The 16,300-nt window shown below is 40.1% G+C and overlaps 1 protein-coding gene across 1 annotated transcript in view; it reads right to left on the bottom strand.

The window, feature by feature from the left end:
• Positions 1-16,300, bottom strand: part of ELP3 (elongator acetyltransferase complex subunit 3) — a 107,471-nt gene that overhangs the window by 48,628 nt on the left and 42,543 nt on the right. Inside the window, exons 8-9 of the mRNA XM_021072278.2 lie at positions 10,923-11,084; positions 7,950-8,076 (exon numbers count right to left, since the gene is read on the bottom strand). Of these exons, the coding sequence (XP_020927937.2) occupies positions 7,950-8,076; positions 10,923-11,084 (289 nt within the window). The remainder of the gene's footprint in view (positions 1-7,949; positions 8,077-10,922; positions 11,085-16,300) is intronic.

Genomic DNA, 16,300 nt, shown 5'->3' with positions numbered 1-16,300 from the left:
TTTCATTTAAAACAATTTTTTTGGAATTCTGTATTATTGCTTTCTTAACATCATCACAGTGACAATTTCTCTGATGCCTGTCTTCACCTTTCACCTCCAGACTGTCTCCTCCTTTAAAAATGGAATACAAAAAAAAAAAAAAAAAAAAAGGCAGTTCCCATTGTGGCGCAGTGGAAACCGACTAGTATCCATGAGGATGCAGGTTCGATCCCTGCCCTTGCTCAGTGGGTTGGGGATCAGGCACTGCCATGAGCTGTGGTGTAGGTCACAGACGTGTGGGTCAGATCCCGAGTTGCTGTGGCCGGCAGCTACAGCTTCAATTCAACCCCTAACCTGGGAACTTCCATGTGCCACAGATGCAGCTCTAAAAAGCAAATAAATCAATAAATAAATACTGGAATACCTTTAGCTGTTTAAGCTTTTGAAAGTTCTGACACCGATCATCAGCTGGCCTGCAAACCTACAATGTTTACTAAATAGCCCCCTGCAGAAAAAGTATGCCTACCCCTGGATATGAGTATTTTGTCCTCAGGACAACTGGCACCAATCCTAACCCAGATAGACACTGCCATTCATTATCTGGCCACTGAGCAATACATCTGATTTGTCTCCTCTGACACAGTCATTTCCTGTGCTGTATCGTCCCCGCTGGCTGCCTTATTTCTTGACTTGGGATGGAGCAAGGAGACACAGGCATTCTCCTTCCCAGGACTCTGCACTGCCAAGCTGCTCTTATCTTGCTTTTGCTTGGCATGTGATGGAGGAGTCAGGGTGGACTCACACAGCTCCCTCTCACCCCGATCCCAGCGCTGGCGTCTATGCAGCCAGTGGTACTGCATCTGTGAACTGTGAAAATGCTTTTTTATCCTGTGCTACATTTTTCTTGCAGAGCTTTCTATTGTTTAACTTGCTTTTCGAAGAAATATGACTATAGACTTTTCGATCTCTCTCATTGATTTCTGTTGTAGTCTTAAATGCTATAATCTTTGTGCACCATTTGCTCTTAGGGCTATTCTACTGCAACTGTAATTTTCTCTGTAACATTTATATATTAAAGATTCATCACATCTGTAATAAATATTCTATAGCCATCCACAAAGAGTATGTATGCAAGTCACTCTCTACCTAGTCTGCATCCATACTGGAACAAAGGACTTCAGTAAATTACTTCTGGTTACTTACATAATAAATTTAGGAGACATGTGGGCTGAAATACTTCTTTCATAAGAATATTGATGAATAGAATTAGTTTTGGACTTCTGGTTAAACATAGAGAATTAAAATATGTGGAGTTTTTTCCCTTCGTGTTCAAAATCATACTAAAATAACAGCAAATAATTTTTTCAAAAGCATAAACCCAGAAGAACAAAGAGAACATCAGATGAGACAGGAGGGGCAATAAATTTTGGCAAGACAGAAAATGGAAGATTGGTAAATGACTTTGCAAATGAAGAAAACAGCAAACATACTATCTGCACAAGGGGATATGGATGAAAGAGTAGCTCAGTCACATCAGAGTCCCAGGAAAGCTCATGGAGCAGAAGTAGCAGGAACCAGGCAGGATGCAAGAGAGCGTGGGAGCAAAGTCTGTACACAGAGGGATTTGCCCCTATTCCTTAGTCCTTCTATAGGCAGTCACCTACCTGTTCATTCCCTGGAGAAACTAAAAGTCACTGGACTCTGAGATTCCAGGTACAAAAGAAGATCTGGGTGAGGATCAAAGCTTGACAACAGGAAGATAAAGTGAAAGCCAGCACAGTGACTGGTGGACTCCTGCCCAGTGCTTTGGACGCCAGCAGCCAATTTTCTGTGACCTACACACACTCCCCAAGAAAAAGAGAGTTCACCTCTGGTTTAATCAAATGGCCCTAAATACGAGTTCAAGATACTGACATATGGGAATCCCCTAAGGAAAGGAGGGCTTATTGCATGAACATCCCACAGGCATCCCAGCAGATAGCCACAAAGAGCTTGGTTTTTCACCCCTTACTTTTAAAGTTGACCATTTGGCTAAGGATTAGCAGATACTTGGAGCAAAGTCTAGAACATGAAGGTCAAACCAAAACAAAAAGACAAAAAGGAACTTGAAAGAAACAGAGGCATTGCATGAAGGAAAAATAAAACTTAAAAAAAATCCTATAATTCCTTTAGAGAGATAAGATATATTACACCCATAGAACAATAGGATGCTACAGAAAACCAAACAATGATAATATAAGAACTCTTGGAAATTAAACCTGTAACAAAAACATCTAACAGGAAAATTGAAAGATAAAGTGAGAAAATAATAAGCAGAAAAAGAAGACAGATGAAAAAGAATATGCATAATAGGAGTTTTAGAAAGAGAACACAGAAAATGAAAGAGGAAAAACACACAGTAGTACAAGGAAATTTCTCAGATGACAGAGTCCTTCAAAACATAGTATGGTTAATTTAAAAAAACTTTTCAGACATACCCCTGCGAATTTTCACAACATATAGGACAAAGAGAAGGTCCTAAAATTTTCCAGAGTGAAAAAAAAAAAACAAACAGGTAATAGGGTAATACATACTACAGGATTAAGGAATAAGAACATTATGCTCCTAAACAGCACTACAAGAGCTATATGACAGTGGTCCAATGTCTTTAAAAAACGAGGGGAAATAATTTTATAGAATTCTTGAAGAGTAATGGTAGAAGAGAGACATTTTTAAGCATGTAAAAAGCTCACTTCCCATGATGAACTATCTCTTAGAAAGCTTCCAGGGAATGTGTTTCAATAAAGGAATAAACCAATAAAAAGCATTAACTTGATTTCCAAAACCAAAGGATCTAACCCCAGAGAGTAGAGTTGAGGAGCCCTCAGGAAGAGCCCTGTGAACCAGGCACAGAGAAGTGCCAGTCTAGTGTGGAGCTAGAAGATAAGACCTCCAGGAGCTATGTCTCTGGCCTAAAAAAATAATTAAGAGGAATTCTGGAACAGCATAAATGAATCTGATTAGGAACCATGAGGTTGTGGATTTGATCTCTGGCCTCGATCGGTGGGTTAAGGATCCAGCGTTACCGTGAGCTGTGGTGTAGGTCAGCAGCTGTAGCTCCGACTTGACCCCAAGCCTGGGAACCTCCACATGCCTGGGGTACAGCCCAAACAGCCAAAAAAAAGGGGGGGGGGCAGAATCTCAGAGAAGACCTGATAGGCATGTGCAAGAGAAAGAGAAAGAGGCTTTAACACCCAGAAGGCACATCTGAAGGTTACAGCAACTCAGGTAACTGATAAGCAAATTTAAAAAAAGACATTTTTACTGCCAATGCTAGGAAAAACAAAAGTTATTTAAGAAAAGAAAGTATAGCATAGTATATTACTTGGTTCCATGTGAACCATAATAATTTACATAAAAATTGTAGTGTAAACATTGACTACTAATGTCACTAAAATAGTGACTTAACAATACTGGGAGAATGGGAAGAGAGTTAAAAGAATTAACAGGTTAGGAGTTCCCCTCGTGGCGCAGTGGTTAACGAATCCGACTAGGAACCATGAGGTTGCGGGTTTGGTCCCTGCGCTTGCTCAGTGGGTTAACGATCTGGTGTTGCCGTGAGCTGTGGTGTAGGTTGCAGTCGCGGCTCAGATCTCGAGTTGCTATGGCTCTGGCGTAGGCCAGAGACTACAGCTCCGATTCGATCCCTAGCCTGGGAACCTCCATATGCCGCGGGAGCGGCCCAAGAAATAGCAAAAAGGACCAAAAAAAAAAAAAAAAAAAAAAAGAATTAACAGGTTATAAGAGAATCTATCTACTGATAATCAGAAAAAAGCAAGCCAAGCAATGGATTGAAGAAAACAGCGGTAAATATTAGGATCCCCAAGCCCACCAACAGCTGAAAGCAGCAGAGGACAACTGTGTTTTGAGACGACTCCTAAAAGACTCAGTGGATTTTCAAATATTATTTAATAACAATTTTATTAACTAATACCTTTTATATTATAAAGGTAAAAATTAATTTAGTAAATATCATTCTGGTAGCAATGTGGATGATACATTAGAAGAGAACATTACTGTGGCCATGTGACTTAACTAAGCTGTTTACCTCTGCAGTGAGCTGACAAAAGCATCAACTATAAAGATGTGGCAGTGGGGATGAAGAGTAGGAGACAGCTTTGAAAGATATTCAGAGGGAGTGGCAAACAGGACTTCTTGTCTGATGACATACAGGGTAGTGGGAGCAGTGACAACAGCAGCAGCAAAGATGTACCGAACCTCACAATGCACCAGGCATTTTTCTAAGTGTGCTGCATGTATCATCTCTGCCAATCTTCCCAAAAGCTTCATTTCAGAAATGAAACTGTGGAACAAACTATAACCACCCACTACTAAGTGGTGGGACCAGGAGTCTCAAACTAGGCCCAGTCTGGCTCCAGAATCCAAATAGGGAAAAAAGAAGGCTTTTTTTTTTCCTTCTGCTTTTTAGGTCTGCACCCGAGGCATATGGAGGTTCCCAGGCTAGGGGTCCAAGAGGTGCTGTAGATGCTGGCCTACGCCACAGCCACAGCATCCGAGCTGTATCTACAACCTACACCACAGCTCATGGCAATGCCGGATCCTTCACCCACTGAGCAAGACCAGGGATTGAACCTATATCCTCATGGATGCTAGTCAGATTCGTTAACCTCTGAGCCACGACAGGAACTCCAAAAAAGTTTTAAAAGTGTAAAATGTACTGCCTACTAATTTAGGAAAAGTTGTGAATTCCAAATAGGCCCAAACAAGAGTTCCTAAACAAAAACTAGTTTTGAGATTTTTCAGTAAAATTTTTATGGAAATACCTTAGATATAGAAAAGTACACAAAACTTAAGTGTATGAGAGATTTTTACAAATCATGTAACCAGCACCCAGATATTCAAATCAAGAAAAAAACACATTACCAAAACCTTAGAAGCCCACCACATGTCTGTTTCCAGTTACAATTCCACCCAAAGCTTTTGAACTTCATGTTAATAGAACTGTATGTTCGGTCATCTTTTGAACCTGGTTTCCTTTGCTCAATATTATGTTGAGTAGAATCAGCCATGTTGGTGCATGAAGTCATAATTAATTGACTCTTACTTTTATAGTATTTCATTGTTTGACTACAATGCAACTTATTTATACATTCTGCTTTAATGGACATGTGGGTTGTTCCCAATCTGATGATAATACCCACAGTAATTTGTGACCATGTCTTTTGTAAATATATGTGTCCATATGCGTAGGGGTAGAATTGCTGGGTCATGGGTCATGGAGTATGCATATATGTTCAGTTTTAGCAGATACTGTCCAACAGTTTTCTAATATGATGTGCCAATTTATATTCCTGCTAGCAGTAAATGAGAATCCCAGTTGTTCCATACTCTTACCAGCACTTGCTATTGTCTTTCTTAATTTTAGCTATTCTTAGCTATTCTGACAAATATATAGTAGCCATGCGCTATAATTTTAAATTTCATTTCCTTGAAGATTAATGACTTTGAGAACTTTTGAATAGTTTTATTGAATATCTGAATATCCTGTTTGTGAAGTGCATGTTCAGGTTTGTTATTATTTTTTCCCATTATCCTATGAAAGCAATCTATAAATTAACTTTTCAGAGAATTTTCCTCTAGAGAGAAATCAGATTTCTCATTTTAGCTCTATTTTGTCACTCATTTGCTAGGTTGCAATAGGAAAGGCATATGGTCTACGCATTTTCCCTGTGGGTTTCTTTGAGAAGATTATAAACAAGCAGATAAAGCTGTTTACATGAAGGGCTGTCTTTGCAATATTATTTCTGAACTATTCTTTATTTTAAAGACACTATAGGAAAATGAATAGTGAGATTCAGCCATTTGCTATTACTTGACATGTCTTTTTTTCCAAGGGTACTTAAAGTTATGAGTTCTGGCTATATCACTGGCCCACCTAAGCTATATTAAAGAAAAGTGTGTCTTAGGTACCTTTAGGGCTTGAAGTCTGAGTACTCGGCTAAGAGTACTAATGAGAAGATATTAGACTTCATGTCTATTATACAGTCAATGTGGGGAAATTAGTAATATCTGTGAACATGTGAATTAATGCTGTCTTATAAATGGGACTTTAGCTGTAATTCATAGGCTTAGAAATAATAAAAATATACTTTAAAAGAATTATTAACTTCATAAATAAGGCATGATAAATTCTACTCTAATAATCAGAGCAAAATAAATGTATTTTTGTAGATGAAATAACTTGATAATTATTTTCATCCTCTTCTCTAAAAGGATATCCCTGGAGTTTCCTGATGGTGCAGAAGGTTAAGGATCCAGCGTTGTCACGGCTGTTGCTCAGGTCACAGCTATGGCATGGGTTTGATCCCTGGCGGGAACTGCTGTGTGCTGTGTTTGCAGCCATAAGATAAAAGGATATCCCTCAGGCACTTTCCTTTCCCTACCTGAGAATCTGAAGGAAAATAGAGTTTTGACCAATCCCATTTCCCAAGACAACATGAATCAAGCTAACATGTGAGAAGTAAAACCAAGCCCCAGAATTAGGTATAAAAATTCAAAGAAAAGAAGACTAGAAGAAAACAGAACATTTTCTTTCACTGTTTAATGAAATCCTGGAAGAAAAAGGCAGTTCTAAGCTTAGAAGTATTGAAGAAATCATCACTAGATAAATAAGTAAATACGACAGATCTGACAACAGAGACAAAAGTAAATGGCCAACGTTAGGTTGGGGAAAATATTTGGGTTTTTTTTGGGGGGGGAATATTTTTAACAAATATAAAAAGCAATGAATCCATAATGTCCTTACCTAGAAAGTTCATACAGTTAATATTAAAAATATTCACATTCAATTGAGTAGTCAGAGGACAAAAACATACAATCCAAAAAGATGAAAGAATTATACACATTAAATACAAACCTGAAAATGTATTACTTATAATTACAAAATACAAATTTTTTTTTGGTCTTTTTGCCTTTTCTAGGGCTGCTCCCTGGGCATATGGATGTTCCCAGGCTAGGGGTCGAATCGGAGCTGTGGCCCTACGCCAGAGCCACAGCAACGCGGGATCCGAGCCGAGTCTGCGACCTACACCACAGCTCACGGCAACGCCGGATCCTTAACCCACTGAGCAAGGCCAGGGACTGAACCTGAAACCTCATGGTTCCTACTCAGATTCGTTAACCACTGTGCCACGATGGGAACTCCACAAAATACAAATTGAAATGGCACTTTTATCCAACAAACCAACAAAAATAAAAACATTAAATGTATGTATGTGTATGTGTGTGTGTATAAAATACATAAACAGGAGAGAATTATCTGGGGAAAAACATAACTCTGCTAAAATGTGTATAAATTGTTACAACCTTTGGAAAAGCAACTAATTAATATGGTTAAGATTCTTAAAGTGTTTATACCTTCACCTGTTAATTCTACTCTAGGAAATGTATCCTAAAGGAATAATCCTAAATACTACAAAAACTTATAGGCATAAAACCGTTTACATGCAGTCTATTTATAATATCAAAAATTAATAACATCTTCAGTTTAAAAAAATGTTGGAAGTGGTTAAGCAAAGTGTGGCCAATTTATCCAAAGAAATTAAGCATTTAAGCATACTCACATTTTAACAGAGACCAGGCAATAACAGGAACAAATGCTTGTTATAATGTTAAGTGAAAAAGCTATGAAAATAATTACCTGTCACACATGTTAGTTTTGTCTGTGTGTACAGATGTAAAAACCACCTCATGCCCTAAAAAAGCTAATGCATAAGGAAGTCCCGGGAGTGTATTACAACATGAGGGTTTTATCTGGTGTTGGGGCTATAAGTGACCCCTCCTTTCTACTCTGTTATAATGAGGATGTACTGCTTTAATACTGTGGAGAAAACCAACAGTAAATAATCAAAAAGAGCAGAGAGGGCAGAGGCAGCATGCAGAGGCACGCTCCAGGAGTTCAGGACACTTACCGTAAACTGTTCAATGTCTCTTTCAAGTCCCACATTTGGCAGATCAGGCATCATATGAGCCACAACTTTGAAACCAGAATCTTTGGCCAGGTGAAATGACTCACAAACTGCCTTCACAGTGTGGCCCCTGAGTAAAGAAAAGTCACTATCTGTTACACAAATACATGAGTACAAGGTACAGAAGGAAAATGATCTCTGAGACATGTAGCAGCAGCTCCACAATAAAGAATAATATGGTTAGGGTAAAAGAAATCCTAGAAAGTCATTTCTACATCTCCACCTCTGAGAAGGCCTGGAAAAGATAATTCTACTTCTGAGCTGTTTCTCAGAATCCCCTTATGCCCCTACTCAAAGTTCTGACAGTAAGTAACTGGGGGTAACAAGAGTCAATGTAAATTCAAATTATTTGGTTTGGCAGCATCAACGCAAATAAGCTTGCTAATGTAAATAAGTAAAAAAACAAGAATAATGAGGGAGTTCCTTGGTAGTCTAGTGGTTAAGGATTTGGCATTGTCACTGCTTTGGCTCAGGTTTGATCCCTGGCCCAGGAAATTCCGCATGCCACAGGTGTGGCCACACACACACACACACACACACACAAAGAATAATGAGCTCAAAACCATGCAGAAGCAACATCTTGTTCTGCTCTCTCTTTTTACAAATAATTTTACTTGGAGAAAGAGAGGGAGGGAGGAGGGATGGGAGGGAGGAGGGGAGAAGGAAAGGAGAGGAGAGAGGGAGAGAGAGATATCTATATGCAAAGTAGATTTCACTCTGGTGGGTTGGAGAGTCCTAAAAAAAAGTAAGAGAATGATTTAGTGACAAGACAAACTCATTTGGGGCCAGCAGGATAAATCATCTTAACATTTTAATGCTACACCCAAGGAAGAAACAAACACTAATAACAGTTTGGGGCTACCATAGACTGAAGCCCTGTGTCAATCCTTTCACCACTGAGACGTTCCCATTCACCACAAAAAAATCCTAGAAACCATGGACTCCATCCTACTCTGTGAAGGTTCCCATCCATTTCCACGGCTTCAATCTCGAATGGCTTTTTGCTAATGACTTCTCCACTTACAGCTGGGCCAGGCCTCTCTTGCGACACCACACCCAAATATCCTACACTCCAAACTTGTATTGGACAATACTGTAGTCACGAGGCACATGTGTTATTCAAGTTAAGCTTTTTTTTTTTCCCCCATCTTTTTAGGGCCACATCTGAGGCACATGGAGGTTCCCAGGCTAGGGGCTGAATCAGAGCTGTAGCTGCTGGCCTACACCACAGCCACAGCAATGCCAGATCCAAACCACATCTGAGACCTACACCACAGCTCAAGGCAACGCCAGATCCTCAACCTAGTAAGCGAGGCTAGGGATCAAACCTGCATGTTCGAGGTTACTAGTCAGATTCGTTTCCACTGAGCCATGATGGGAACTCCTCAAGTTTATCTTTAATTAATTAAAATGAAAAATTCAGTTCCTCGGCTGTGCTCTCACAGTGGACAGTACAGGTACAAAACATTCCAGTCACTGTGGAATGTTCTGCTGGGCAGCCCTGCTCTAAAGCAAACCTTCAACTGGTTGTTCCACAGGTATCTAAAAAGTCAGTTTATCCAAAATGAAACTCATCTTCCTTCCAGCCTCACTACTACCCATTCCCTCTTACCCTCATCTCCATTCAGTCACCAAACACTTCTTTCCAGGATATTATTTCTTGCTTAAATTGCTGTAATAGCTTCTTACCTGGTCTCCCTTCTAGACTGTTCCTCATTCACCCTCACACTGAGACCCCCATAAAGCGATGTTTCTAAAATGCAAATATGCTATTAGCACAACTCAGCTTGCGGCCTGTCCTTGGATTAAAGCCCAGACTCGCTGGGCTGACTCCTAGGGCCCCTCTGCTTACCCTTTTCAGCCTCACCTCTCACCACTCTCCCACCTCACGCTCTGCACTCCAACCAAACAAAACCACTCAGATTCCCTAAATGCGCTATGTGCTCCTGTCCTCTGGAGTTTTCTCGTATTTTAATTTCTGCCTGAAACAATCTTCCTCTTCTCCACCTGACTTCTGGTACTCTTCCTGGAAGTCTCAGCTTCGATGTCACTGTCTTCAGGAAGTTTCCCTGACCTTCGAGAGACCTTCCATCTCCAAGGCACCTCTCCAGCACAGCCTGGGTTACTGCAGCAGCTCAACCCACGTTCTGGTATCAAACCTTCCCCTACAAGAATGCACCCGGGTCAAGGTAAGCTTTCTCAAGTCAGAGATCCATCAGATTCTTCCTGTGCTCAAAAATATTTCATAGACCTCTATTAGCTCAAGGGAAGTGTTCACCCCCCTCAGCCTGATTCTTCTTGGTTGTTTCTAAGATGCTGACTTGTGCCTTTCTCTTTCCTTCCATCTCCGAGCACCACCCTCCACCATGTCTACCGATTAAAATGAAGCAGCCTTTAAGGTCCAGCTCAACATATACTTCCTCCTTGAAGCCGGAATGTCATATGGCTCTATCGACCCTCCTTCCTCTCCTTCCTTAGACTCCCAAATGTCTCCAAGTTTATACCCATCACCTCACTAGCCTTTCTTTCACCACCCTGCCAACTGGCATTTGGTTTATAAGAACTAACCTCTTCAGCCTCATCCTGGCTTCCTTCTTGTTCAAACCTTTTTGTTTGTGCCTATTCTCCTTGGCCTTCTTTCCTACTTTAAACTACCGACCCTGAGCCCTGCCTTCTGCTTTCCATATGGGAAAGGCTCTTTTGATGAGACTAGGAAGAGAGATGAGCATGTTTATAAGCCACTGGAAAAGAGCCAGCAGAGAAAGACTGAAAAACTCAAGGATGGAGTAATTAAGCAGATGGAAGAATGACCCTGGCAAGGAGGGGACCTAGACCTCTGCCTCAGACGGGGTGGAACACAGATCTAATCAGTGGGGGAGAGGAAGGCTTGTGCAAGACTATTCGCCACCGTCTTACCGGTTGGTATCTCTGGCCACGTCCTCATAGACACTCTGCACCCCAATCTCCAGCCTTGTACAGCCATAGGTCAGCATGTCACTCAAATGCCGCTTCATGCAGTAATCTGGTCTGGTCTCAATAGTAATCCCAACGCACTTGGTGAGGCTTCTCTCAGAATACCTGTTAAGCAAACCGAAGGTAAGCAACCTGATACAACTTCAGGACATTCGCTCTCATTTAAAGGACATCTTCCCCTTGTCTTCCCAGCTTTAGCCCAGTGGTTAAGAGCATGGGCTCTGGAGCAAGACCGTCTGAGTTCAAATCCCGGCTCTGCTACCTCCTAACTATGAAAACGGGGATGTTATTAACCTCTCTGTGCTCCAGGTTCATTATCTGCAAAATGAGGATAATAGTCCCTACACCTCCTGGGATGGCCGTGACTGAGCCAGCACAGTAATGCTATCATCACCATTATCATTATTATTCTCCTGCAGGGTGCTGCAACCATCATCTCCTGAAAGCGGTGATTTCAACTGTGAAAACCCCACTTTCCAATTCCTAGCAACGATTTTTCATGTAAGTGAAAGCCAGCTGCATTACTTATTTTCCACTCCATATTTTAGTCATATTAAATAAAACAAAAGAAAGTGGAGAGGCGGGGGTATTTAATGATCACAGGAATAATTCACATGAAATGTCTTCTACACACACAAAGTCTTTTTGCCAAACTTATTAATTTTTGCAATGACTTACAAAATTACAAATCACTTTTCTCTTTCACTGAAAACCAGGTATCAGAGTAGTGAGTACCATTTTATTTTATTTCATTGTATTTTATTTTTTTCTTTTAAGGGCTGCACCTGTGGTATATGGAAGTTTCCAGGCTAGGGGTCAGATCGGAGTTGCAGCTGCCAGCCTATGCCACAGCCACAGCAACTCAGGATCCGAGCCACACCTGAGACCTACACCACAGCTTGTGGCAATGCCAGATCCTTAATCCACTGAGTGAGGCCAGGGATTGAACCTGCATCCCCATGGATACTAGTTGGGTTCTTAACCCACTGAGCCACAAAGGGAACTCCATGAGTACCATTTTAGATTCAAGCAGTTTGAGTTAACAGCCTTCATGGTGGCCTAAAATCCAGAAAAGTAAAAAATGACTTGCTGAGTGGGCTCTTTGATGATGTGATGGGACATGAACTAGTATTTACAGAAGCCACTGTGGCTAGGGACTGTGCGACACTCTCCATACAGTGCATGCTCCCGGCAGCAATTTGCACAGCGTCTACCATCCCCATTTTACAGATAAAGAAACTGAAGTGCCTAAAGTGATTAAATACTTTGTCCAAGGGCACAGAGTTCAATTCAAGTCAGGATTTGAAGGTGGGTCTACCTGACTTCAAAATCCTTGCTGTGTGTTTCACTCTACCACACTGCTTGAACAGTTCAGCATAGGACATTAGATGTCTCCTCTTCAACTTCTAGAATGAAATAATTCTTCTCACTCTGCAACTGCTCAAACGTTCTAGAATGAAATAAATATTCTTGGTGCCCCCTTTCACAATTTTCTCAATGCCTTGGGTAGGATGAGAGAAGTCTTTTATTAACCATTTAATCTCCTTCTTTCCAAAGAAGTTCATATTTTTTTCGTAAAAAATAAAAACAATAAAACCTTCATAGTTTTCTAACTACTGTTCCCCTTTAAGTTCATTCATTCAAAACTGTCAATAAAAACTAACTTATTTAAATGTTAATAATAATCATTAGTAAAAAGGTTAAGAATCACCTTAATGATTCTGAAGTCATTTACTCTAGACATTCAAAGCCTTTTGCACTATTACTGTACTTCTAAGGTTTTATATAGGATTACCAGAGGCAGCAAAAACTAAAGAACTAGTTCACAGTTACCAAATGATGAATCCTAAGATGAAAAAGGACTTGGATCTTATCACATCTTGCCTATGACAGGATACTGAACCACTTGGCTTCTCTGAGACAATCAGATCAGAAAGTCCCATGCCTCTCAAAGAGGTAGGGACCAAGGCATGCATGCAGTAACAGCAGTCTGTAATGCCACAGGAATATACTCAACTCACCTTCTTGGAATACCAATTATAGTCTTTGGAGAAAAACATTATTTTTTAAAAATTAAAACACTAATATATTATGGAGAAAGTAAACTGCATGAAGGTTAATTGGAAAACAAAACAAAACAAAACAAAACCAAGAAGCAGAAAGTTATAAATGAGTGTATTTAACAAAGGGAGAGCATCTTATAACCAGGTATTCCAAAACTATATCATAAAACCTATTAATTGATATTTCTATAAAGCACAGTATTTTTCTTTCTTCTTCTTCTTTTTCTTTTTCTTTTTTTTTTTTTTGCTTTCTAGGGCCACACTTGTGGCAGATGGAAGTTGCCAGGCTAGAAGTTCAATGAGAGCTGCAGCTGCCAGCCTACGCCATAGCCAGAGTAACACCAGATCTGAGCCACGTCTGCGACCTATACCACAGCTCAGAGCAATGCCAGATCCTTTAACCCACTGAGCAAAGCCAGGGATCAAACCCGAATCCTCCTGGATACTAGTCAGATTCTTAACCTGCTGAGCCACAGTGGGAAATCTATGCACAGTATTTCTTTTTTTTTTTTGTCTCTTTAGGGCTGCACCTGAGGCATAAGGAGGTTCCCAGGCCAGGGGTCGAATCAGAGCTGTAGCTGCTGGCCTACACCATAGCCACAGCAATGCTAGATCCAAGCTGAGTCTTCGATCTACACCACAGCTCACCACAATACCGGATCCCTAAGCCACTGAGCGAGGCTGGGGATCAAATCCTGCATCCTCATAGATACTAGACAGATTTATTTCCACTGAGCCATGACAGGAACTTCCAAAGAACAGTATTTCTGAAAAGGATGCCATTAGGTAAGCAAGCCTGGCAGTACAATATTACCCCATGTTACTGAGAAAAACCATAGGCAACTGCGCAGATGGGAATTTGTCTAGAGGAAAGAGACGTTCACTAGCTAATCTCTGTTGCACAAATCATCAAAGCAGCACGCAAGACTGATAGAGAAAGCTGCTGCAAGGATGATAAGGTCTCTTCATAAGCAGTTAGAATATAGTACAGGACATAGAGAAAAACTTCATTCTCAAACAATAAGTTAATTCTATTTCAAAAACATCTTTCCTTGGGGTGGGGGGAGGATGCCATTACCTTTTACAGAAACAGAAATGGAGGAATAAAAAATAACTGAAGTTTTAAAAAGATATTATTTTCTATTTACAAAAGGCTTTTACTGTTATCTTCGCTTTAGAATTGTATTCTCTTCTGAAAAATAATTAAGCAGAAATTCTTACCAAATTTGAGCAAAAACAGTGGAGTATTTTCTAAAGGACAGAGTATAAGGTCATCTTATACAGTATAAGATCATTTTTAAAGGATTTTTTGTTAATGCTATATTTAGTCCTACATATCAATAAATCTTGCCTCCTCATTTAACACAGATGTGAAGACATCAATAGGATTGGTTTTTAAAATATGCAAATATGTGCATAAAGGCTTTTAATTTATCTAAGCAAAATATCTGAGCCGGAATTTTATGGCCTGCCATAACCTGCCATATCATTTAAGAGAGCCAGCCTTTAGTAATGAATTCAACCACCATACCTTTGGGGGGTAGGGAGAGGATGCAGACTTGTTATGTTCTTGGGCATTTAGGAAATGTACATTTTCCAACTCTAATCATGAGCTTTCAAGGAACAAAGTCAGGACTTCTGCCCAGGTTTTCTGATTCCAATTCCACTTCCCTTCTTGCGGCATTATGGGGTTATTTTATATAAGCCTATACTCTACCAGTGTGGGGCTATGTTGAATCCTATACTTTTTTATATGTCATAGGAGGGGCACCAACTATAAAAGATGCTAATGTGCTCTGTGAAGCGTAACTTAAGACAATAACTTATGTTGATAGCATTTTTTTTTTTTAAACTAGGGGGCATTTGGGTAGCAGGAGAAGATGGGACAATCACCTGGGAATACAAAAGCAAAGAAAAACCAAATGCTACCCAGTCTTTAAGACAAAGCTCAAATACATGTCTCCTCCCGGGATATCTTCCCAGAGCCCTTCAGTAGGTATGTGTTCCCATCCCCAAAGTACCCTGCCAGTACTATGAATAGAGTTTGTCCTGTTATTTGTGGATATGTCTGTCTATCCACCTATACTAGAAGCTCCTGGAAGGCAGAAGGCTCATATATGTTTGGAGATAGGGGCTTCAGCAATAAAAATGCTCCCTCAGTATTAAGGGAAAAATACAAACATGAAAATGAATAAATGAATTAGGCATAACTGAAGATATAGAAGGTCTCTCTTTATTCCCACAGCAGCCTCTAGATAATTCTACTCTTGCAAGCAGTTAACCCTAGAAGGTATCTAACACTAGGCTGGGTATTCTACAGAAAGTAAAAGATACAGCAGTTCTTGTCCAAGAGATGCTCAACAATCTAGCTGTGGGATAAGACACACAGGTAAAACCAAGAACCACTTAAAAACAAAGAGCTAGAAGTGGCAGAAATGTAAGTGAATATAAATGATTTCTTACAAAGCATGCTTCTATTTCTGGAAGAAAGAAAGTGACCTATAAAGGTGACATCTATTATTACTACTTATTGTCCCCTCATACTAAGCTCCCCCTGCCAAAGGGGGACACAGAAGGAAGACAGCACGCCAATGTGCAAGACCCTTTATTACTTTCTATAAACTGGTTTTGATTCACTCCAAAAAGGCTGTGGCATCAAAGGACAGCTCTGATTACTGAGTAATATGCTGCAGTCCTCTCTAAAACCTCTGTCATTCATTAAGTTGGATGTGCCTTACATTACATTTCCTTTGTGAAATGTCACTGAAGGTCTAGGCCAAATTCCTGAGAGGCTTATGGAACCTTTCCAATGTGGACATCTCTCCACCTCAAACTCAACCTGCTCAAACCAAATCACAAAGAAAACAGTAACGGTATGTAGACAAAATATTGATTTTTATTACTCACAATGTACAAACTCTCTTCTGCAACTGCAGTCCCAAAACAAGTAAGCAGAATTTATAAGCTTCATTGGACAGCCGAAGGTTTGTTTGAATTGCCAAATAAAATCTGGGGTTACTGGTGTAATTCTTCAGTAGCAGCACCACAAAACACATTCTCTTTTTTGGCTATAATCATATCTAGAAAATATCTCAACAAAATTTTATGTTCTTTATAATGCTTGCTAATGACATTCTAACTTTAAGAATGATTGAGTTGGATGTTTGAGGATTTAAAAATAACATATTTTCCTTTTGTGATGGTGGTCTGGTTGTCAAGTTTGCTTTCTAGACACTGGCAGTTACGTCAAGAGGGTCT

The sequence above is a fragment of the Sus scrofa genome, chromosome 14, assembly GCF_054392235.1.
Source record: "Sus scrofa isolate SSC_HxYL_T2T_F1_AM1 chromosome 14, Sscrofa_HxYL_maternal_Yorkshire_Landrace_v2.0, whole genome shotgun sequence".
Lineage (NCBI taxonomy): Eukaryota > Metazoa > Chordata > Mammalia > Artiodactyla > Suidae > Sus > Sus scrofa.
Note: the sequence above shows the minus strand (reverse complement) of the source record. Positions and strands in the feature narration are given on the sequence as shown.